A 23037-nucleotide genomic window follows, 5' to 3' on the forward strand; every position below is an offset into this window, starting at 1 on the left:
AGCACCTTAGAGCACTCAGAAACACAAAGTCCAAAGACAATTTTGAAACTGTTTGGTACATGTTTATTCAGTACACTGGAAAGGACAGTGTTGTTCCCTCACCACCAGTTACCCACAACTCACTCTGGGACAATCTGTTAAGATGGGCAGTAAAGACACCTAACTGATGTAATCAGCTCTAAACTATTTAAAAGCCTGTTAAATATTTGACTGTATTATTGACATTGTATATGCACAGAACGTTTATTGTGGGTGGGGATATACAAGGGTTGTTTGTTATATACATTTTCAGAAACTGAAAAATTAAATTACAAAGATGATTTGGGGTGGCGGGAGAGGGGAACAAGGCTGTTGTTTAAAGTTCACTAACCAGTTCCATTCCCGGAATTGCTCATGACACCCCATCTGTTTTATTTTACTTTGCTTACAGGGTGGTTTGGCGTGCTACAAAATGCAGTGGCAAAGAGAAAGCAGGCACTTGCCATCATAAATTTTCCCGGAAGCACTCTTGCACATTGACACAGATTTATGTCACAGAATGTGTCCCAGTCCATTAAATACTTTGCACTGCCCTATCTAGCAAATCTGTCACAGCCCTCCCAATAAACTCTGTCCATTTGTCCATGCTTATAACAAACATCTTTACATTCATTAGTATATATATTTGTGAAGTAGAATAAGACAAGCAGATATATGCAGTTGTGAAGGGTGAAAAATTAAAGGTTGTGGGGAATTATGTGTGTCAATTATCATCAATAAAAGATTGACAACAAAAACCCACACACTCTGGTGTCAGAGTGAAGCTGCGACGCAAGTGATTTTCACTCCAACTCCTGCCTGATCAGACAGCTGGGACATCCTGTGCATGTTTGCTCAGACAGAAGTAAGCCAGACAGAGTCTTCCAGCGCAAGCCTATGCCTGCCTACTCAAGTCCCACTGAGTTTCAGGGGACTTGGTCAAAGATAGTGTGTATCAGGGAGCAAGCTTCACTGAATACGATGGCACTTAGGACTGAATAAAATCACAGAACTGCAGAGTTCTGTGGGGCCACGGGGGTCATCTAATCCAACCCCCTGCCACGCAAGAATCTTTTGCCCAACATGGGGCTTGAACCCACGACTCTGAGATTAAGAGTCTCGTGCTCTACCGGCTGAGCTACCAAGGGGGAATGCCCTGCCCTGCTCTGCCCCCGCAATAAGCGATTTACGATCCACCTTGCTTGCAAGCGGTCGAAATCCTAACGTTTACATTTGCACCTTGGGTGGGATGGGACCACGGCTGCAATCCTGGCCCCACTTACCTGGGAATAAGAAAATTCCTTTGCTTCTGAGCAGGCACTGCTAGACCTGCGCTGTCATACCTCAGCCGTACTTACCGGGCAAAGCAAGCGCCCAGCGACGGGGACTTGGGACGGCTCGATGCCGGGCGCCCTCGCGACTGAACTAGACGGAAGCCGAAGGGGCGCGCTCGGCGTCGCGAGAGCCAATCAGAGCCCCGGGAAGCCGAGAGCCGCACTGGACCCGAGAGGCGCCTGGCGGCAGCGCGGACAACGGGGGGAAAGCGCCGCTGTGCCCTGGGCTCTCCGGCCGCCCCTCGCCCCCTGAGTTACCTGTGGAAGTAGTGGCCGCAGAACATGCCGCCCAGGAGCCGGCAGCCCAGGGGCGCGAAGCGGGGCGGGTTGCGCAGCGCCAGCAGGAGCGCGGGCACCAGGAAGGCGGGCAGCTCCTGCAGGAACCAGGCGCAGCGAGCGGACAGGTGGGCGCGGCGGCGCCTCGGCGGAGGCTTCTTCTCGCCCTGGTCCGGGGGCGCCGGCGGCGGCTCCTCTTCCTCCTCCTCGTGCTTGCCGTAGCGGGAGGGCGTGTGGCTATAGAGCCACAGGTGCAGCAGCCCCAAGGACAGCAGCACGGAGCTGAGGGACCGCACCAGGCTCGGCGAGCATTGCATGCTGCTCGCGAGGGGGCGCTCGGCGCTGGCGGCCGCGGCAGGGCAGCCCCGCCATTAATAGGGCCGCCCGGGCGCCCGCCTCCCCCTTCGCGAGGAGGGGGTGGGGTGGGGGCTGGCTTGCTCGCAGCTGAGGCGGGAGCCAGAGGAGGGGCGGGCGAGCGAGCGAGCGATGGCCAGAGCGCTTCCTCGAGGTGTGCTTTCTCCGTCCCCGAGAATAGACTTCTCGCTCTGCTCAGCCCCCTCGGAGAACCAGGAGCCATCTCTCGAGCAGAGAGGAAAAGATCGAAGGGTCCGAGCCACCAAAGCCGCGCAGGACGAGTTTGCTCCACGCTCCTCTGTCCGAGCCCAGAAGTGCCTCCCTCGTGTGGCCCCTCGCGCTTGTCTTCGTGGGGCCACGAGGTTGCCTGTTGTTGCCGTGCTCTCCGTAACAGACAGACGGTGCTGCCTTTCTGGGATCTTGTCAGCCCGGTGCTAAACCTGTGCTGCTGTTGTTGTTGTTTAAAGAGCGGTGGGCAAGGGCTGGCCTGCAGCATAAGAGCCAACTCCTAGGGGCAGAGGTCCCTTGCACCCCCCAATAAAATATTTGAGGGGACACCCCCCCCCCAAAGTTGATGGGCATTGCTATTCAAATAGTGTAGATGTGCCCCACCATGTGATCGATGATGCAGTGCAGGGCTTAGTTGCCCCCCCCCCCAATATTTCATTCAAGTTCGCACCCCTGGCCTGAGGCAAAATGGTTCCCCATTTCCATTCCATGACCAAACTGGCAGCTGAATCTAACCTCCAAGCAGGGGTGAAACTAGGCTTTCTTTCAAGTTCAAGTTCAAGTTTATTGCGGCCAAAGCCAGTGACACTAAACACCACAAGATCAGACAACAAGAAATCAGCAACAACTTCAGAAAAGAAAAAAGGTTACACAAGGGAACTTCGCAGTGTGCCATTCAACAGAAGAGATTTACGCTTCTTAATTACTAAAGTGCAAAATTTAGCCACCTCATATGATATTGAGCTTGAGGAATCTTCCAGGAGGTATTTTCGAAGAATTTCAGGGGAGGATTCCAAATAATATTGAAGGGGTATAAATTTTGATAGAAGCGGTAAAATAAGTTGAACTCGTTCTTCACTATAGAATTCGCAAGATAGAAGAATGTGTGTGACAGATTCTACCTTATTAGACATACAAGGGCAGAGACGCGCATGCATTGGAACCCGCGTGAATTTGCCGTACAGCACTGCTGAGGGCATTGTCTCAAAGCGGGCTCTAGAGAAAGCCCATCTATAGGCTTCGTTAGTGATGTTAGTTAAGTAAGGGGCAGCTGCAAAATTAGGCCAAGCTTTTAAACATCTATACGTCTCTGGGAGTAGGGCGCCTTCTTGTTGTAATTCGATATCATAAAGTCTCCGAGTGATAGTAGCTTTTGCCTTGTTCAGAGTTCCAATAAAAAGATTTTCAGGGTTTAGGCCAATTTGTTTGATCTTGTTAGTTATTTGCATAAGCCAAGGAGGATAGGGAACTGCGGCCAGGAAGCAAGGTAATAGACCCTTAGGATTGTAATGGATTTTCAGCCAGAGGGATATTGCTTGTTCCCAGACTTTTAATTCCACTCTGGGCAGTCCTGCCTCTTGCCTTAAGACTGCATTGGGTGTACACTTAGGGGTAGCAAATAATGATCTTAAGAATTTAGATTGTACTGTTTCAAGGGTCTTAAGGTTGGCAGAGGGGCTAATTTGAGAGCCATATAGAAGTTGGGCTAAAGATTTTGCCTGAAAGACTGTTAGGGCCATCGGGAGGAAGCCAGCTCCTTTCCTTCTGAATAATCTAAGGATAGCATTTGCACTTCTTTCTGCTGATATAGCTGATGTGGTCAAGTGTGTTGAGAATTTGGCATTATAAGAAAAAGTAATGCCTAAGTATTGGAAGGTCTTAGTCTGTTCAATGGCGTTTCCCTTTACGCTCCAATTATCCTTCCTGAAGGAGCGGTTAAAATGTACAATTTTGGTTTTGGCAAAGTTAATTGTTAACAGTTCAGTGTTACATTGGTCACTAAACTTTCCTAAGGCACGTTTCAGACCCACTTTGGTTTGAGAGAGAAGAACAGCGTCATCCGCATACATTAAAATTGGTACTTTTCTGCCATTAGAGAACACAGGGGGGTGGGTTTCAATTTCACGGCAGCATGTGACCAGGGAGTTAACATAGATGTTAAATAGGAATGGGGCTAATAGGCATCCTTGTCTAACTCCTCTTTGGACTGGGATTTCTCTAGAGAGTCTGCCGTCCTGTGCAAGTCTTATCTGGAGGGTATTGTTCTCATGAAGCTTAATCATCAGAAGTAATAACCTTCTGTTAATACCCATATTGGCCAATTTGGCCCAGAGCCTGCTCCTGGATACAGAATCAAATGCTGCCTTTAGGTCCACAAAGGCCGCATATAATGACTTTTTCCAATATTTCGCATACTTATAGACAAAGTAATCTAACACTAAGCAGTGATCAATGGTGGAACGTCCGGATGTAAACCCTGCTTGTTCAATTTCTAGCAAGTTATTATGATCTAACCATTCCCATAATTTTAGGCATAGATGTTTTGTATAAAGTTTACAGATCACATTCAGGAGACTAATTGGTCTATAATTAGATGGATCAGAGGGGTTGCCCTTTTTAAATATGGGAACAATTATAGCTAGTCCCCAATCTTTTCTTTCACCCAGGTCAAAGAACCAGTTTGGCGCACACACACACTGGGAGCCTCAGTGGCGCACCCCTGGAGGCTTCACCTGGGACAAAAAAAAACCTAGCTAGCTGCCCCCCCCCTTTACAGCTCTGCCTCCAGGGGACACTGTCCTATATCTGAATCTGAAGGCAGCTGGCTAGCTTAGGGTACCCAGGGCCCATTTCACACATACACCTTTGTACCTCAACACATCACTGCCGCTTCTCTCCACCCTCACATTAGACTCTGCCTACTCTTGGGGACGGCCTTGGGGATGGGGAACCAGTGGCCCCCTAGGTGTTGCTTGACTTTGGCTCTCATCAGCCTAGTCTGCATGTCCAGTGGTCAGAGGTGTTGGGGACTGTAGTCTAACAACATCTGGATGCTCATAATTTCCTCAGCCCTGGCTGTTGTTTTCAGCCTTTCTAGGTTATTTAGGAGTGTAATAACACGCTGGACTTTGCGGCCTTATGGTTATTGAAGCACAAACCTTCATCCAGTACACCCTCCTTGCCTTCTGGAACCCTCTTATTGGGCAGGTCCTAGCAGCAGGATCAGATGAGAGGATACTGCAACGCCAAATAATGAAATGAAAGGCCCTGAGAGTTCAGCTCCATCAATCCCACCAGAAAAAAAATCCCACAGAGAAATGTCACTAGCAAAGCTGGCCCAATACACGCATACTCCTTTGCCTATTCCACATACAGAATCCAATCAGAGTGGCACTTGAATCTTATTTCAGCACTGTCAACCAGACAGCATCCTTCACACCTGAGGGCATCAGGCTAGCTTAAGGGTGTAATGTGCTCTGTTTTCCCACCTGATCTGATAGGGTAGAAGGAGTGGGTAGAGTAGAACACTGCAGCTCCCTTCCCCTTCATCCGTACAGAGCTGAGTTGCCTCTTACAAGCAAGTGTCTGGTCTCCTAATTAAACACCCTCTCTCCCCCTGCTGCTTCCCTGTGCAAAACTGCTCCTTCCCATACCTGATCTTCTCAAATAGGGGAAAAAACACTATCAGGGTCTGTTATGTGTATTTGCGTATAATGTGTAGTTCCAGCAGCTTATACAGTGGTACCTTGGTTTAAGAACAGCTTAGTTTATGAACAACTTGGATTAAGAACGCTGCAAACCCGGAAGTAGGTGTTTTGGTTTGTGAACTTTGCCTTGGAAGCAAAACATGTTCTGCTTCCTGTTAAGTGTGTTCCATTTGTAAATTGAGTCCCCCGCTGCTATGGGAAAGCACACCTTGGTTTAAGAACGCTTTGGTTTTAGAATGGACTTCCAGAACGGATTAAGTTTGTAAACCAAGGTACCACTGTACAAATAAATGTCAGCCAGGAATTCTTTGGATCCATATCCATGCACCATCCATTAGCTTAGGCCTCACAAAACATTTGGGGCCAGTGGGTTATGTGGGTACATTTTGAATTTTGAGAGTGTGCTGTAGGCACCAGTCACAAAATGGCTGCCATGGGAGCTTGATGTAAAGCAAAACTAGAGTACAGTCATGTTGACCTATTTGTAATTCCATAATCGAATAAAGACTCCTGTTCTAAAAGGGAAGGTTAAATGATGGGGGGGATACCAGAAATGCATGTGTAAGCAGTTTTATTGGTGGTGGTTAAGAAATGTTTTAGGGGCAGGCTCCTGTGAAAGGACCTTGAGAAAACTTGTAAGGAACTGCAGAGGATACATACACAGAAGAGCAGAGTCTGCAGATTTGCTGCTCTGCGTGTGACAATGACCTTAAGAGCCATTAGTTTCCATTTCTCTTTGCACGCTGAGCACCAGCAGTAGAACCACAATATAATTGACTCTTTATGTGGAGGAAGTTGTGCCATTCATGATCAGTGATGGTGGCTCTAAAATTGGGCGGGGGGGATCCACTTTCCAAGCAACAATGTATTACAGCTTGATTTGTGATATTCCTGAACCAAAAGCAGTTCCCTCATGGAAGACATTTGAAAGCTACAACTAATGAACAACTGCAGTGCCTGATCTTGTAAACAGATGGTGTCAAAAGGTACTAGAATTTTGTGGTCTTGGTGGTCATGATACTCTGTTAATCCTAGTTAGTCAACAGATTACATGCATGGAATGTATATTTAACATGACAAAAATGTTTGCTTTTATAATCCATCTTTACAGGTGAAATTAAGGTTTAGAGGCAATCAAGAAAACAAATTCTCTGCAATTTGGATTTTGAAATTTGACATCAACATAGAAACTTCAGCATCAAAAATTAACACACAATTTGACTGGTTTGTTTCCCTTCCACCATCTTTTAAAGAAGAAGGATACCAAGTGTCAAATCCAAAGATGTGCTTGCAAAACTTGTAAAGGCGTATTCCACCTCCCTGGAAACTGTTGTGGGTCAAATTCATTTCAGCATTACCAATTTCCTTGTGTCCATTTGAGAGCCTGCTATTTCTTATTTCTGCCTAGTGGAGCACAACCCATAGGTCTGCATAGCCCTTCGCCAAGAGAAGGAAGTTTTTTCAATAACAATACAGACATATTTTGGTGTATCTTGACAGTGTTACCATAAGAGAACAGACTCTGCCTCCACAGCTGTGGCCAAATCCATTACCTAGCCACATAATGTGGTCTTTCAATGGACAGCAGATGCAGTCCACCACATTCTTTTTCATTAATCCAAAAGTTATATTAATCTCTAACTAGGCTCACTGCACAGATTGTCAAAAGAGAAGCTGTGAATTGTAGCAATAGTGAAGAATGTGATTTGGGAAACATTAACAGAACTACTGAATATTGTAAGAGTCACACAGAAAAGGGTCAAGTGGGGACAGAGTTCATATTTCCTGACTGAAATTGAGCACTATTGAAAAGACAAGTTCGTTTCTTCTGCTACTGGAATCTTACGTCCCATTGAACAATTTTTTTTTTTTAATTAGCCTAATAGTCTTATGTCTGCTGCTGCTCCATTACCAGATTGGCATGTATTTTATAATAGAACACAGCATACTTTCTAGTCTTCCTGCATTCTAAAAAAAATTGATGGAGTAGTTGCCTTTACAAGCTTCCAATTTGTTTGCTCCAGGCAATGTAACAAACTATGCAGGAATTATACATGTATAATGTAATCTTAGAGTACAGAGAGAGTTCTGTCTAGCAGTTGGGGGGAAAAGATATAATCATCCTATGGGCAAAAAGGGGCATGTACTGTACACTAACTTCAACCAAGGACAAGATAACACTATTTAGTACAATTAAGGGTGATTCCTGACTCACTATTTTGCGGGAAAGTTTCAAGCACATGCTGGAACTTTAGATTTCCACAGTTAAAGGGTATTAAAGCATTATGTCACCCTAGTGCAACAAACCCACTTTTAAAAAGAATCGGACTTCTTGCTTTTTGGAAAGTAAATCAGGATAAATGCTCAATGTACAGGTCAACTGGAGGGGCTCTAAGATCAGTTTTCTAAAGAGAAAAGGCCATATATAAAGGAAAATACTGTACATGCATTGATACTTTTAAAATTATTATTATTATATTATGGAAATATGGTGAGCAAAATAATTATGCAAATGTGTATACATCTAAAAAATGATCAATTTGGCATACTTTTACTTCTTTTCCACACCGCAACATCCCAGTCCCTTAGTGTACAATAGGGCAGGGTCTATCTCCCAATAGAAAAGGGCCAGAAAGGGAAGCTGAGAGTGACAAGGACTGCAGAGATCCTGCCAAGCAATTGTTGGATGCTTCACCCAAAATATTTACTAGTCTCTTCATTTCTAACCAGGCATGGCCTATCTTCAGCTGGAAATGTTATCAAGTATTTTGGCATATAGTACATATGAAATTCAAAGTTGTAGCAGAAGTCTTAAGGATATTGTATGAGACATATGATGTAACTCCATATTCCACACTACCGCTCATTGCTATAAGGCAGGGATGAGGAACCTCAGGTCTGGGGGGCAGATACAACTATCTGGCCCTTGGAACGCTCTTCAAGGGTACCCCCCACACTAACCACACCCCCACCCCCAGGCCACGCTCCTCCTCACTGGCCCCACTTCACACTCATTGGCCGTTTGTGTAAAACCTACTTTACTGTACAAAGGTAAAAATCACACCCATTGCTCTATTCTCCTCTGCCTCTGAACCTGCTTACCACTGGCATGTGCCCCCCTGAAAAGGTTGCCCAGAAGGAAATGCAGCCATTGGGCAGAAAAAGGTTAGTCACTTTGCCACCCCCACTATAAAGGAACATTACTGTCAACATTCCTGCCAACCTAGCAGTTCGAAAGCACATCAAAGTGCAAGTAGATAAATAGGTACTGCTCCGGCGGGAAGGTAAACGGCATTTCCCTGCACTGCTCTGGTTCTCCAGAAGCGGCTTAGTCATGCTGGCCACATGACCCGGAAGCTGTACGCCGGCTCCCTCAGCCCGTAAAGCGAGATGAGCACTGCAACCCCAGAGTCGGCCACGACTGGACCTAATGGTCAGGGGTCAGGGGTCCCTTTACCTTTACTGTCAATATTGTTTTCCTCATCAAAGATGGGCCAGGATCCAAAGAGCTTACCCTGGCAGGTCCAAGGGCTTGGATATGCCTCATAGGGTTTTTGACTTCCCCGTCTACTTTGAATAACAGACACCCATGTGCTTTTAGAAATCCAACCAGGTTCAAAAAGAGTTTTCTAGTGACGTAAGCTACTGTTGGGGTTGGGGAAATCAAGCACAAAAAACCCTGGTTTGCAGCCAAGGTCCCTTCAGCCCTCCCAATAAAATATTTGAGGGTGCTGGGCCCCTCCGAAGTTGATGGGCATTGCCATTCAAATGGTGTCCATGTACAGCATCATGGGATTGACTATGTGGGGCAGGGCTTATTCAAGTTCCCACTCCTGGTGTGCAGAAATAGTCAAGCTGTCCTCTGGATGCTGGCCAAGGAATAATCCCTATTACATGGCTGTAAAGAATAAACAGCATCAGCATCTATCTATGTTGTGACAGGTGCCTCATTTAAAAGATATGCTGATATTCATTGCAATTAAGTACTGTCTGTTTCGCTCACGTGCAACTGGAAGGTGTAGTAGTTTCACTGGAAAAAGCAACTAGTTGCACTGAAAAGCAAAGAGTGTGTTAGATCTGGATACAAACTGGAAGAAAAAGCTAACTTTTGTTTCTTTTTCATCAAGTTTTCAATACAGTGAGGCATAGGAGCCAACTCCTAGGGGCTGTGGGAGCTTCGGCCCCCCAATAAAGTATCTGAGGCAGCTGCCCCCCCCCAAAAAAAGTTGGTGGACACTGCCATTCAGGTGGTGTGTGTGCACCATGTCATGTGATTGATTATGTGGGGTGGGGCTTACCTGGGCCCCACAATATTTTATTCAAGCTGGGACCCCTGCAGTGAGAGAGGAGACAGTTAATCTTTGCAGCCCTCAGGCACCAGGTCCTTCAAGAGTCTCAATGTTAGAAAGAAACCACATTTTAATCTACAAAGAGATCTTTGCCTACACTGGGGGGAAGGTCCCACTGCACTCTTGAATAGACATATATAAAATTACACTTAGTTGATCAAGCATGTTCATCTGGCAATTAACGCAGGGTTGGTGCGTGATAGTTCTGAACTGCAACTGGATCACATGCTAAAAAGTGGGTTCAGAGATAGCCCTTGATCTGGAATAATTCTTGCTGCCATCTAAATAAGATGGGGAGGGGATAGGGAACCAGCTCTCTCTGTTATGCTCCCCACTACCTGTGCTTATGCCTTCAAGAAAAGCTTTTGCATTCAGAAGCAGTAGAAAAGCAAGCCCTTATCCTCACACCCAAGCTCAGACTTTGAGTATATATTATTGTGACTGCCATCTCAGCAGTATTGCAGAGACCAGATATTTACTGATAACCTACATAGACACTTCACTTAACATTTTGGCACAACCACCATGGATTTCAACCTGAATAGCAGGAAGACTTGTTCCCAGATCTGCTTGTCAGTGTGCCAAAAATGTCCTCACGCTTTCCCCATAATAAAGAATTGAACGTCAAAAGAACAAAATAACCTTTCCTACATGGTCTCAGAGTCTGGCAGCCATTCGCATCAAGGAACAACCCCCAAATTCCAACTGCAGTTAAGAATACTGACAAAACTCTTCTTCAGAGATGCCTCTGGGATTTCTGTGTAGACTACCCAACCACAGTGCCTTGGGAGCTTGTGCTGGAGTGGAGACTACTGGTCTCTTTCTGGCATTGTTTGTGGAGATCTTGAGAGTATTGGGTTGAGTGATGACACACGGCCATTGCCATCACTGTATGTAGACCTTTCTGCATGGCTGATGTATGGGCATCTTTGGTGACCAACATCATGATTGGTGGATGTTAGAAGAGTTACCAGGATGCTATAGGAGTGTCTGCCAGTGTAGCCATTCACTTTTGCTTCAACAGCAAGACAGGGATCAGATATTTAATCTGAGCCAGAGAGTTTGGGACTGGAAATACTTGCCATGTATTAGAGGCCAGTGCTACTAGTCCCCACTCCCACCTCCATTTGCATCTTAAAGACTGGAAGTGTGAAACAACAGCTAATACACATCTTGGCTGTTAGTCCTGGTAGACCTGCTCCTGCCTTGCAGGCCTTTTGCCAACTGGCCTGGGAAGGCAGGTCCTGATTGACTCCAGCTACAAAAGCTGAAGCTGCTGAAGAGGCCAGAAATCATCTTGGCTGTTTCTTAGTGCAGACTGTAATCATCGAGCTTGAGCTTCCACAGCTTCTGCCTGCCACGAACCACCATTGGCAGGATTGGCAGCAACAGGTATGTACTATGCTTATTATAATATTTCATTCTCTTGCTAATTGTGCTGTTTTAATATCTGACTTCCTTTAGAAATGCTTTCTTTTGAAATGTTAACACTTTTTTGTTGTTGTTTACTTTGCTGTGTTAAATGTGCATTCTGCAATTGACCTCCTTTGTGAAGTTAAGATAATATTTTAATTTCCCATTTTAATTGCATTGCTTTTAATGTATACTTTATATTTGCTTTTCTTCTGTCATTGTTTTATTTGCGGGTTTCTTGTGTTACAAACAGTGCTTTCTTCAGCTGGAACCCACTGGAACTCAGTTCCAGCACCTCTCAGATAGGCACCATTGTCATTATAAGTTCTGGCACCTATTTTTCTAGAAAAATTGCACTTTGAGGGGTTTTTTCCCCTTAAAAATATAAAGCGGTATGGAAATTAATAAATTAATAATGTGCTGCTTAAAGGATACATAGGCTCTCATCAACCACAAACTATCTGGTGGGATTCCAAGTGCTTTCTTCCTCACAAATATCCAGGTGACGAAAGCATTGGGTCCATTAATACCTCCTCTTCAGTAGGCATCTTTTGTGAGGCCCATTGCACACTATGTATAACAAACAAGTGCACTGATTGGCAAACATTCTATCAGGAAAAAGCTCTTCCCACGTTCAAAGCACAGCTTTGGCAATTCGGTTCTCTTGGGAATTTTCCCAAGTCTTGAAATCTGTGATTGTGGCTGCTTCTGTGCCCAGGATACTAGCCAATCTGTATTAGGACATTAGTTTCATCTGCATACTATCTTCAAAGGGAAAATGTTACACTTTTGGACTGACATCTAACACTAAATGTTTATGAAATTTCCCCTGGAGTACAACTAGTCCTGGTGACTAATTGCAGTGAGCTTGCTGATGCAGTGCATAGGCGTACCTCGAGGAGGGCAAAATCAGCCCTCTTCCATCCCTAGCGTGAAGTGATTTTGTCCAGATTTCAAGCAAATTTTTCATTTCCTTCCTCTGCAACAGCCAGTATTCCATGCCCACTAAGCATGTTCAGTCTCCACCAGGTCAGCTTTTGGGAAGTTTCCACCCCTCCTCCTCATTTTTTATTCTAAATATATTATGCCCTTCTGCAGACTTCTGAGACCTCCCTCACAAGCATACTGGAACTTCCCTGTTGTGTGTGTGTGGGCCTATTTTGGCAAAATAAAGAAGCCTTTCGGAGAATTGGGAGTACTCTATACATGACTAAGCTTTAATGTTCTTGGGAAGCTTGTAACTCGTTCATCAGTTCAGGTGCACATTAAAATATAAATTATTTGCTTTGACAACATATCACAATGATATGTGTAGGTGTGCAGATGGTGGAACATCACATGAAAGTTAAGGCAATCTGTCCTTTCCATACTATGATGCAACAAGATGGGGAGGAGAAAGCAATGGTGCTTGCTTATATGAACTGGGGCAGAAGGAAATTAACGCAAATGATTTGCCTTGGAATGGGTGCTGAATAGCGCAGCAAAACAGGGAGAGAAGCCATTATGGCCATTGCAGGGGCAGTCTGGGTGGATCCTTCTCGCATGCAGCATAGATGTCTTGCTTTGGGCAGGATTGTTTTAAGTCTATTAACATTCCTTGGAGCCTTCATTAGCAATGATGGGCTTTGCATTGCATTCCAGTTACATAACTGCAGCCCATTCCCCTTCTGGTTCATGGCTCATGAGTAATAGGTGTGTTCTTTGGCCATTCAGTGATGCAGCATGAAATGGAGGCAAAACTTCTGCTATCTGAGATAATGGCCTTTGGAAAACACACACACACACACACACACACACACACACACACACACACGCTCAGGCTGTACACTACCATCTGGATCTCTGCAAGCTACAAATAAGTTGGGGAAAGATTTGAAATGTTTTGTTTTACAAATGGCCTGGCCCAGCTTCTCATCTGAACAGCTGAATTCTAGGATAGTTAGCAAGTTAGCATTTTCTTTAGGCAGATATTCAAACCTAGATTATCATGACCAAAGAAACTTTGTTGGCCGGAACATCCTGGCTCTTTTCTGTTTTCTGGGTAAAAGCTCAAAATAATCAGTTCCGTTCATCTCATCACATTGAGATAGTTGAAGTGTTTTGAGTTTGGCTTTCTGATTATCTTCCCGGACATTTTTCAATCTCCAAGTACAGACACAGATTTTATACCAAGCCATAAACATTGTATGTCTGTATTTTATCATCTGTCCTTTTTTTGCTGAAAAACCTCATCACTCACACTGGCCCTCATTTGTAAATTCTTCACAATCTGTACCTGAAATCATCATTTGCCTACTTAAAGGATTTTTCTTTACCGTTCCCCAGGAATGCCAAACTGATTTGTTTTGCAAACCCTATAAAAACCTTGTGCGATAAAATTTGTTGCAATAAGTCATGTATACAGAAGATGAAATTGGATGGTAGGACTGGGGGGGAGGGGACTTTATAAGACATCTTTTTCAGTATAACAAGGATGAGGAAACCTTTCTTAGCCCAAAGACCATATCCCCTTCTGGGCAACCAACCAGAGTCCTGCAGATGTCTCTTCCTGTCTCTTGCAACTCTTCCCAGACCACACTACCCACTGGGTAGTCACATCCTCCTTGACTGATTTTGCCTGGCTAAAATATGTCCCTGGTCTTTGATAGTGACTTTTGCTTGCCTGGAGAGAGTGTGGGTAGAAATTTTCCTGTACCGTACAACATACCCTGCAACATTTCTCAATCTGTTGACCGCCCTACATCCTCCAACTGCCTCCTGACACCCACACAGGATGTTTGCTGCCTTCCCCCAAAGTTGTTTGCAACCTTTCTCTTTGGATCCAAGGCCTTCAGCGCAAAAACAAAGACTTGTTTAGATGATTCCCACAAATTAACCTCTTTTCGTTTAAGTGTTTTGCTGACTGGAGAATCTCCGCAGGCCTGTGCAACTGTGGTCAACAGCCACTTGACTCAGCCATCTCCCAAGCCCTTTTCCAAAAGCTATTGAAGGCTTGTTTATTTGCCAGATGCTCTCAGGGAATCAGCTGTGGGTTTTCCATTTCATACATTATCTCCTTCCTTTCTACTTTGTAACATTTGTTTTAATGTTTGTATGTGAGGTTGCTTTTTACTGCCTTATGTAAGCACATTTTTATTATAGTATGCAGGCCATAAATTGCATTTTATGGCATTACGTAAAGTTCCAACTGTTGGAGTGGCCAATATGGAAATTAAATTATTTTCTGCATAAATTAGTCTAGCTCTAAAATACCAAATCCCCTGCCTCCCAGCACCACATTTTAAAAATGCACAGCTGCTCATTACAGGCAATGACCCAGGCAAGGCTCTTACAAGCTCAGGCAAACAAGCAAATAAACAACTTCACGTAACCTAGAAGTTCTCTTACTACTAATTAACTTTTCACGTGATCTGCTTTGGCCTGTCCCTGGTGTTTGGCTAGACCAGGGCCCTCTCAAATGTAGGAGAAATTTGTCAGTATGGAGCCTCACAACAAGCCCCAATTGGTCAGACTTTATTCAGTAATGGATTACAGGACAGAGTCCAAAGAGTCTGTAAGATCTTTCCATAAGAACATACTCTATATAGGACAAAGATGTCGTCTTAGTGGTTTCATCCTCTGACCAACCACCTTCTGCCACCCATATCTCTTCATCCAACCACAGTCTTGAAATGCAACTTCACCCAAAACATTCTCTTGCAGAACCCTCCTTGTATCTTATCTGGAGTGGTTTTTCACTCTGTCAGTGTTAGGTTCTTACCAGTTTTTTTTTATCAGGCCTTACGTACAATGGGTTTTACAGAATTTCTACCTCGCCAGACTGGTGTATTCTGCAACATGCCATGGAAGCAAAAATAGGGCATTAGTGGTGGGTTTAGTGACGCTTCCCCAATGCCACTACATTATTGCTGTCTGGAGGGGCTGTGGTACAACAAAAGCAGGATTAAAAAATAAACCAGAACATTTGTGGCATTGAAAGTTACAAGATTTCATGAGGAAGTTACGGGATATATACTGATTGGAAATGAAGCAGTGTGGCTGCCCCCAACCTCTTCAGGAAAAGACAGTAGGGAAAGCAGGAATGTGTGTGATTGTCCCAATACCATTATGAGCCCAAATCATCAGAAATGCAAAATAAAAAAGACTTCCAGAGGAGTCCTTTGTTGCAATGACCTGCCATATTCCGGTTTCTTTCTCTAGAGAGCTCAGGAACATCAACATGCCACATGCAAAGATATATAATCAAATATCAGCATTTTTGTTTAAATTCTATATAGCCTTGCCTTTGATTAGAAGATGTGACCTTTCTTCCTCTGTGCTTCAGCCTCATCTCTATGTAGCATTCCAAGAATCCCCCACATATATTTTAATTTTTCACTCACTTTTACTCTAAATTCCCCACATTTCCACATCCATTTGCATTTTTTTAAAAAATCCTTATGAAAATTCATTAGCATTTAAATGTGAATTTCTCCTACTATGCACACCTTTTTGCAAAGCAATTTCCCCCAATGGTGTTTCCCCCCACTAATCTGTGTGTTTTTATGAACACTTTACTCTAGTATATCCATTTTTGTACACATTATTTGGATGGAGAACTGTACAGCAAAATTCAGAGTGCACATTTTGAAGGATGGCATACTCCTTCCACCTTTAAAGCAGATTTGAAGCACATTCTTCCCCTCAAAGAATTCTGGACACTGTTGTTCACCCCCTCACAGTGTCACAATCCCTAGCGACTCTTAACAAACTATAGTGCCCATAAATCTTTGAGGGAAATAATGTGCTTTAAAAATATAGTATGTATTCAGCCTAGAACCCTCAAGCTCCACAACCTGGAGCCAGATGCAAAATGGCTCAAAGGTGGGTGGCGTGCACCCATAATTAAAAAATAAAGTGCCTCTAAGTGCAAGCTTAGCCCAAGCATTTGTGATTAGTACCAGAACCAAGCTCATGGGTCCTTTCACATTGAAAATTTCACTCCTCGTTCGTCCTCCACTCAGGATTATTTTTCAGCAAGCTAATTTGGTAATTGTGGTGGTGTGGTGGACTTCGTAACTGCTGCCATTCTTAGAAAACTGGAAGTCAGAAACCCCTTCTAAACTACTGCAAGTCTTCCAGGAATCTACAACAAGCTCCTTATCTGCCAGTTACTCACTCCTAATGTTTAAGGAAATCAATATAACATACCATTTTCTTGGAATAATATCCCTCTGCCTAATGTTGGCTCTTTTTAAATGTTCCTTCCAGAAAGTCAAACTGCTTCTGTCTATCCAGAACTCCCAAAGAACGAGGCACACAATTTATTACTTACCGAAATCAGGGCCAGATTAAGACCCCCAGAGTCCCTAAGCACTGAAAAGATTATGGTGCCCCCTCCCATGTAAATCAACATAAAGATTACTTTTAAAAGGCAAATTACACAACACCCACTATTTTATATATATATATATACCTATATATGTATAACTCAGAATAATACATCTATAACAAAACATAGGTTTATTGGAACACCTGACAGGACCTGATTTCCTTGCATTATTTTGATCTATGTTAGTAGGACACCTCAGCCCAGCCCCATTTTGGTGGGGAAATGTAATAAAAAGAGAACAGAAAACTTGGAGGAGTGTGTGTAGTGGAGCATAATGAAAACTAACCAAGTTATGCTTTTTCCATGGTGTGTACGATGCTTTGTTTCGGAAATGTCAAATGTCAAATTCTTTCTATTTTGGCCCTCTCCAGTGTGGGAGAAATGCACTCACTGGAACAATAAATTAGTCCAATGGCTAAAACCACTAATCCTTTTCATTATGGTATAATAAAGTAATAGCACGTTGTGGACTTGTCACACAGAGAAAGCCTTCCCAATAATTAGTATGGGAGTCTGTTGAATTTTATGAATTTACAAAGAATTTTTCATGGTCCCACCCAGTCAGCCAGACATGGTGTCTGCAAAGCAGGAGACATTGCGTACACACTTTGATGCAGAATCCATTGCCACCAGTAGAAATACATGGCCATAGGGAACCTATGGAGTCTGGTCAAACCAGTGATTCAACCCAAAGGTGGATCTTAGCCCACCTGAGCATGGATGCAAAACCCCACAAAAGCTCACCTCATGAAGTGCCCCAGAAGCTGTGATCACTCAGAGTTACTTGCATAACATAGCTGTGGAGGAAGCCGCTCGGGTGCCTGGGGCGATGCGCCCGGGGCAGGGCGAGCCACCCATAGGAACGAGGTGAGCCACCCATAGGGGCAGAACGCACCATGGGGCATCCGGAGTCTGTCTGCCTTCTCCCAGGAGAGACACATTGCTTGGGCATGCTTCAGGCCCCATGGTGAGTGCTGCCCGGCATTTTGTCGCCCCCCTCAGTGGTGACACCCAGGGCTGCCCCACACCCCCTTCCTCCGCCCCTGGCATAACATAGCAAATATATTTCAAGGACTCACCAAGCCCCACAGGTATGCAACTCTCAAGGCATAAGTCCAAAGGAGGCACTCTTTTACCTGGTAGGTGAGCAGAAGCTGGCTGGGTCTTCAAGAGGTATTATGTTACAAGAATGTGGACCTGGTCTCATGCAGCCAGCACTTGTGTATGTTCATATTCAAACTGTTGAGAAGTTTAATATAAAGTGTGTGTGCAGAGCAAGTGTGGAGTTCTGGGGAGTGCTGGGTAAGTGCTGTCTTGTTAGAGCTAGAAGAGCTAATTAACCTTTTAATCTAATGGTTTTTGATACCTTTATGCCAAGGCATACTAGCGGAGAGGGGAGGGCACTGTGAACTGAGTGATTACTACAATTTCCATAGTTCCTTCTGGAATTTCCTGCCTAATCCTCACCTCACCCATTTTAGTGAAAAATGGCTAAAGCTGGTCATCCCGTTTGCTGAATAAAAGGGTGAGCATTATCTGAACCTGTCTGCTGCTGTTGTTGTTTAGTTGCGTTCAACTCTTCGTGACCCCATGGACTTGAGCACGCCAGGCACTCCTGTCTTCCACTGCCTCCCGCAGTTTGGTCAAACTCATGCTGGTAGCTTCGAGAACACTGTCCAACCATCTCGTCCTCTGTTGTGTCCTTCTCCTTGTGCCCTCAATCTTTCCCAACATCAGGGCCTTTTCCAGGGAGTCTTCTCATGAGGTGGCCAGAGTATTGCAGCCCCAGCTTCAGGATCTGTCCTTCCAGTGAGCACTCAGGGCTGATTTCCTTAAGAATGGATAGGTTTGATCTTCTTGCAGTCCATGGGACTCTCAAGAGTCTCCTCCAGCACCATCATTCAAAAGCATCAATTCATGTCTGGTATCTGCCTTCAAATCACCTTACCATTGCATGGATGGATCCCAACTGATGAGTTGAGTATTCTGTACTTAACAAGTAAATTTGCATGTGTTGATCTTTAGATTGGAGAGGGCTGCCATGTGTCCAGATTTTTCTGGATATTACCGGGATTTCAAAGGAGGACTTGACGTCCGGGGAAATTTCTGAAAGGCAGCATGCAACACTAGATTGCGCTGGAGGGCAAAACAAAACAAAACAAAACAAAAACCAAACCTTTCCGATTTTACATAGCTCCCCCTCCCCTTTTGTTATAACAATTTACTTTCTGACTTATTTTTTTCCCTCTGTGTGTAGATCTACCTCTGGTCTACACAGGCTGTAGAATGAGTTGTTGGCATTTTGAAAAATGATGGCAAAACTAATTGGGAAGCTCAGAAATCAAGAAGACAAGAACTTTAAAAAAAAAGTGGGAAAAGTTTATAATTTATTTACAAGACCACTTCAAGCAGGTCAGAACACTGGCAGGATTTTAACCACACTTGTAAAGTAATCTGTTATGTACTGAGTTGAATAGGATCCAAACTGTAGCAGTCTGATTGGTCCTAGAACAATAGGATCCAAAAGGCAGCAGTCTGATTGGTCCTAGAACAATAGGATTCAGAATGCAGCAGTCTGATTGGTCCTAGAACAATGCAGCAGTATGATTGGTTGGCAGGAACCACCCAATCCTGCTCCAGATAGAAGTGAATCCACAACCTGATTGGCTTACAGTAGAATTCCAGAATTAGCCAATCATGTGCAGCCCATTGTGTAAATAATGTATATAAAGCAGATACTGTGAGGGGACATTTATTCATTCCTCCTCACCACTATGAGCTGAATAAAGAGCATGAAATCACTTTGCGACTCTGAGTATATTTCACTGGCGACGAGGATGGGATCCCGCTGAGCTGACTGCCACACACAGCACCGCAGCACCGCCAACTGCCGCACCGCTGCCTCGCACCGTGTATCCAGGCTTCAGCTCCGGGGCACAAGGAACTCAGAATGGCAGCCAACAGCAGCTTCTCGCCATTCAACCCAGCATCTGGAGACTGGGAAGCGTACGCCTCCCGTTTCACCTTCCTCCTAGAAGCCAAAGGGGTCACCGACGAAGAAGACGCCAAGAAGAGGGCGATATTCTTCAGCGTCTGCGGAGAGGAGACGTTTGAAATCGCCCGGGCTCTCCTTGCGCCTGAAGACGTCGCTACTGTTCCATACAAAACAATAATGGAACAGCTGAAGGGGCACTTTTCGCCGCAGCCCTCAGTGGTGGCTCGTCGAAATGCCTTCTACGCAAAGCGGCAAGCCCCTGGGGAAACCATAACTGGGTTTGTGACCTCTCTCCGCCAAGCCGCCCGGTTCTGCAACTTCTCAGAGCTGGAGAACATGCTTCGTGACCGCCTCGTCGGTGGCCTGAAGGATGAGAAGCTGCAACGGCGCCTCTACGCTAAGAAGGACCTAACGTTCCAGGTCGCTCTGGAGGAGGCCCTGGCAACAGAAGCTGCCGAGAGGTCGACCCAAGAGGCACGGCCGAGCCTGCCATCCCAACCGAGGGTCCACCATGAAGACCTCACCGACGACTCAGGATCCGACAGGGAGGAGGTGCACCGAGTACAGCAGCGCACTCAAGCAGCGCACAGACCACAGCTGCCTCGACGAGAAGGAGGGAACTGTGCAAGCTGCGGGGAGAGTCACGAGAGGAGGACCTGCCGTTTCCGCAACGCAGAGTGCAGGCAGTGCAGAAAATCGGGACACATCGCCCGGGTGTGTCGGGCTCGGCCCACCCGACACCAGGCATCAGATGACCAATCCAAGAGCCCCAGGTCCCGGGGCCCAACGCACCAAGGCAACTCGACGGAGCTCACGGACTTCCAGGTATACCAGTTGCCCCACCCCAACGTAGAGAAAATTTATGTAGAGGTACAGATAGAGGGGGCCCCATGCCGCATGGAGCTTGACACGGGTTCAACTCTATCCATAATCTCGGCAAGGACCTTAAGGAAACTGTGTCCCACTGGGGGTCCCAAACTCAGGCCGGCCCCATTCACCCTCCGGGACTTCCAGAAACGTAAGGTCCCCACAATGGGGGTGGGGACCTTCAGGGTGCAATACCGAGGGCGGACGCGGCAACTGGACTTGCTTGTGGTCAAGGGCCCCTACATTAGCTTACTGGGATTGGCATGGTTTGGACCACTGGGGCTAGCTGTCACCGGGGTGAACCACACTAGCTTACAAGTGGACGTGGACGCCATATGCAAGGAATTTCCAGGGGTTTTCGATGGGAAATTGGGACAGTATACGGGCCCCCCCATTGCGCTACAGCTTGACCCCGCAGTACGACCGGTCAGGCTCAAGGCCCGCCGGGTCCCGTTCGCCTTGAAACCCCGTATAGACGAGGAATTGGACCGACTCGTAGAGCAAGGAGTGCTGGAGCCGGTGCCTAATGCTCCCTGGGAAACCCCAATCGTCACACCCGTCAAGCCTAATGGTTCGGTCCGCATCTGCGCAGACTACAAATGTACCATAAACAAGGCCCTCACGGCCCACGCATACCCAGTGCCAGTGGTCAGCCATGTCCTTGCCACCCTGGCTGGGTCGAAATTTTTTGGCAAGCTGGACTTGGCCCAAGCATATCAACAGCTGCCAGTAGATGAGGCCACAGCAGAGGCACAGACGATTGTGACGCACAGAGGAGCGTTCAGGGTAAAGCGGCTGCAATTCGGTGTCAGCGTGGCACCAGGCATATTCCAGAATATAATGGACTCTCTCCTTAAAGGGATTCCTGGCGTCACCCCCTTCTTCGATGATGTGTTGATTGCCGGCCCCACACCAGAGGAGTTTGAGGACCGCCTCCGCACCGTTCTGCACCGTTTCCAGACGGCGGGTCTCAAGGTGAAGCGGGAAAAATGTCTACTAGGAGTGCCTCAGGTGGACTTTCTGGGATTTATGGTGGACGCAGAAGGGGTCCACCCGACTGGGGACAAGGTACGGGCCATTTGTGATGCCCCAGCGCCCAAGAGCAAGACTGAACTTCAGGCCTTCTTGGGACTATTGAACTTTTACCATTCCTTCCTTCCCCACAAGGCGGCGGTAGCGGAGCCCCTACACAGACTCCTGGACAAGCGGGCCCCTTGGGTGTGGGGCCAGCGCCAGGAGGCCGCATTCCAGGCAGTCAAGGACTTGCTTGTCTCAAACTCGGTCTTGGCACACTTCGACGAGAGGCTGCCGGTGGTGCTAGCATGCGACGCCTCACCCTATGGCATTGGAGCTGTCCTGGGGCACCAACTCCCGGATGGAAGAGAGGTACCGGTGGCGTACTTTTCCCAGACACTCAACACAACCGAGCGGAACTACTCGCAAATTGACAAGGAGGGTCTGGCAATCGTAAAGGGAGTAAAAAAATTCCATGATTTCTTGTACGGGCGGCCCTTCACCGTGGTGACTGACCACAAGCCGTTGCTTGGCTTGTTTGCCCCCGAAAAGCAGACCCCCCAAGTGCTGTCTCCTCGCGTCCTCAGGTGGTCAATTTTCCTTGCCAGCTACCAGTATGCACTGATTCACCGACCTGGGAAGGCGATGGGCCATGCGGACGCCCTCAGCAGGCTACCACTACCGGAAACAGGCCCTGACCCAGCACCTGCACAAGAGGTTATGAGCCTGGAGCTGCTTCCCGACCGCCCCATTCAGGCACAAGAAGTTGCACACCATTCCAAGAAAGATAGGGTCATCTCCCGGGTCCTGGACTGGGTGTGGAGGGGATGGCCCAGCAGCAGCCCCGGGCCAGAATTCGCCGGCTACACAACCCGCAAACATGAACTGTCGGCCCACAAGGGGTGCCTGTTATGGGGAAGCAGAGTCGTTGTGCCCCAGCCCCTCTGCAAAAGGGTCCTCACAGCCCTACACGAGACACATCCAGGGGTAGTAAGAATGAAGGCCCTTGCCAGGAGTTATGTGTGGTGGCCGGGGATCGATGGAGAGATAGAGGCCTGGGTCAAACACTGCCAGGCCTGCCAAGAATCCCGCCCAGATCCCCCAAGGGCCCCAGTCCAGTCCTGGGAGTCCGCCCGAGCACCATGGTCACGCCTGCATGTGGATTTCGCTGGCCCCTTTCAGGGGAAAACATTCTTCATAGTGGTGGACTCCTACACCAAATGGCTGGAAGTCGCACTGGTACCGTCCACTTCCACGTCCGCAGCCATCCGGGTACTACGCAGGCTGTTTGCAACCCACGGGCTCCCTGACACTCTCGTCTCAGACAACG

At 46.4% G+C, this 23037-nt stretch overlaps 1 protein-coding gene and 1 long non-coding RNA gene across 3 annotated transcripts in view; one reads left to right on the plus strand and one right to left on the minus strand.

The window, feature by feature from the left end:
- SRD5A2 (steroid 5 alpha-reductase 2) overlaps positions 1–1978 on the minus strand; it is a 37572-nt gene extending 35594 nt beyond the window's left edge. Inside the window, exon 1 of the mRNA XM_080997804.1 lies at positions 1611–1978. Coding sequence (XP_080853930.1) covers positions 1611–1945 — 335 coding nt within the window. The 5' untranslated portion in view covers positions 1946–1978. The remainder of the gene's footprint in view (positions 1–1610) is intronic.
- On the plus strand, positions 1653–8004 carry LOC308472742. 2 transcript variants are annotated; one of them, XR_013983696.1, is made up of 2 exons: positions 1653–1756; positions 6810–8004. It is a non-coding gene; the product is annotated as an uncharacterized lncRNA (long non-coding RNA). The 2 variants fall into 2 exon arrangements; XR_013983697.1 differs by lacking the exon at positions 1653–1756 and adding an exon at positions 6586–6684.
- The last annotated feature ends 15033 nt before the right edge of the window (positions 8005–23037 follow it).

Source organism: Podarcis pityusensis (assembly GCF_964106645.2).
Source record: "Podarcis pityusensis genome assembly, chromosome: 3".
Taxonomy (NCBI): domain Eukaryota; kingdom Metazoa; phylum Chordata; class Lepidosauria; order Squamata; family Lacertidae; genus Podarcis; species Podarcis pityusensis.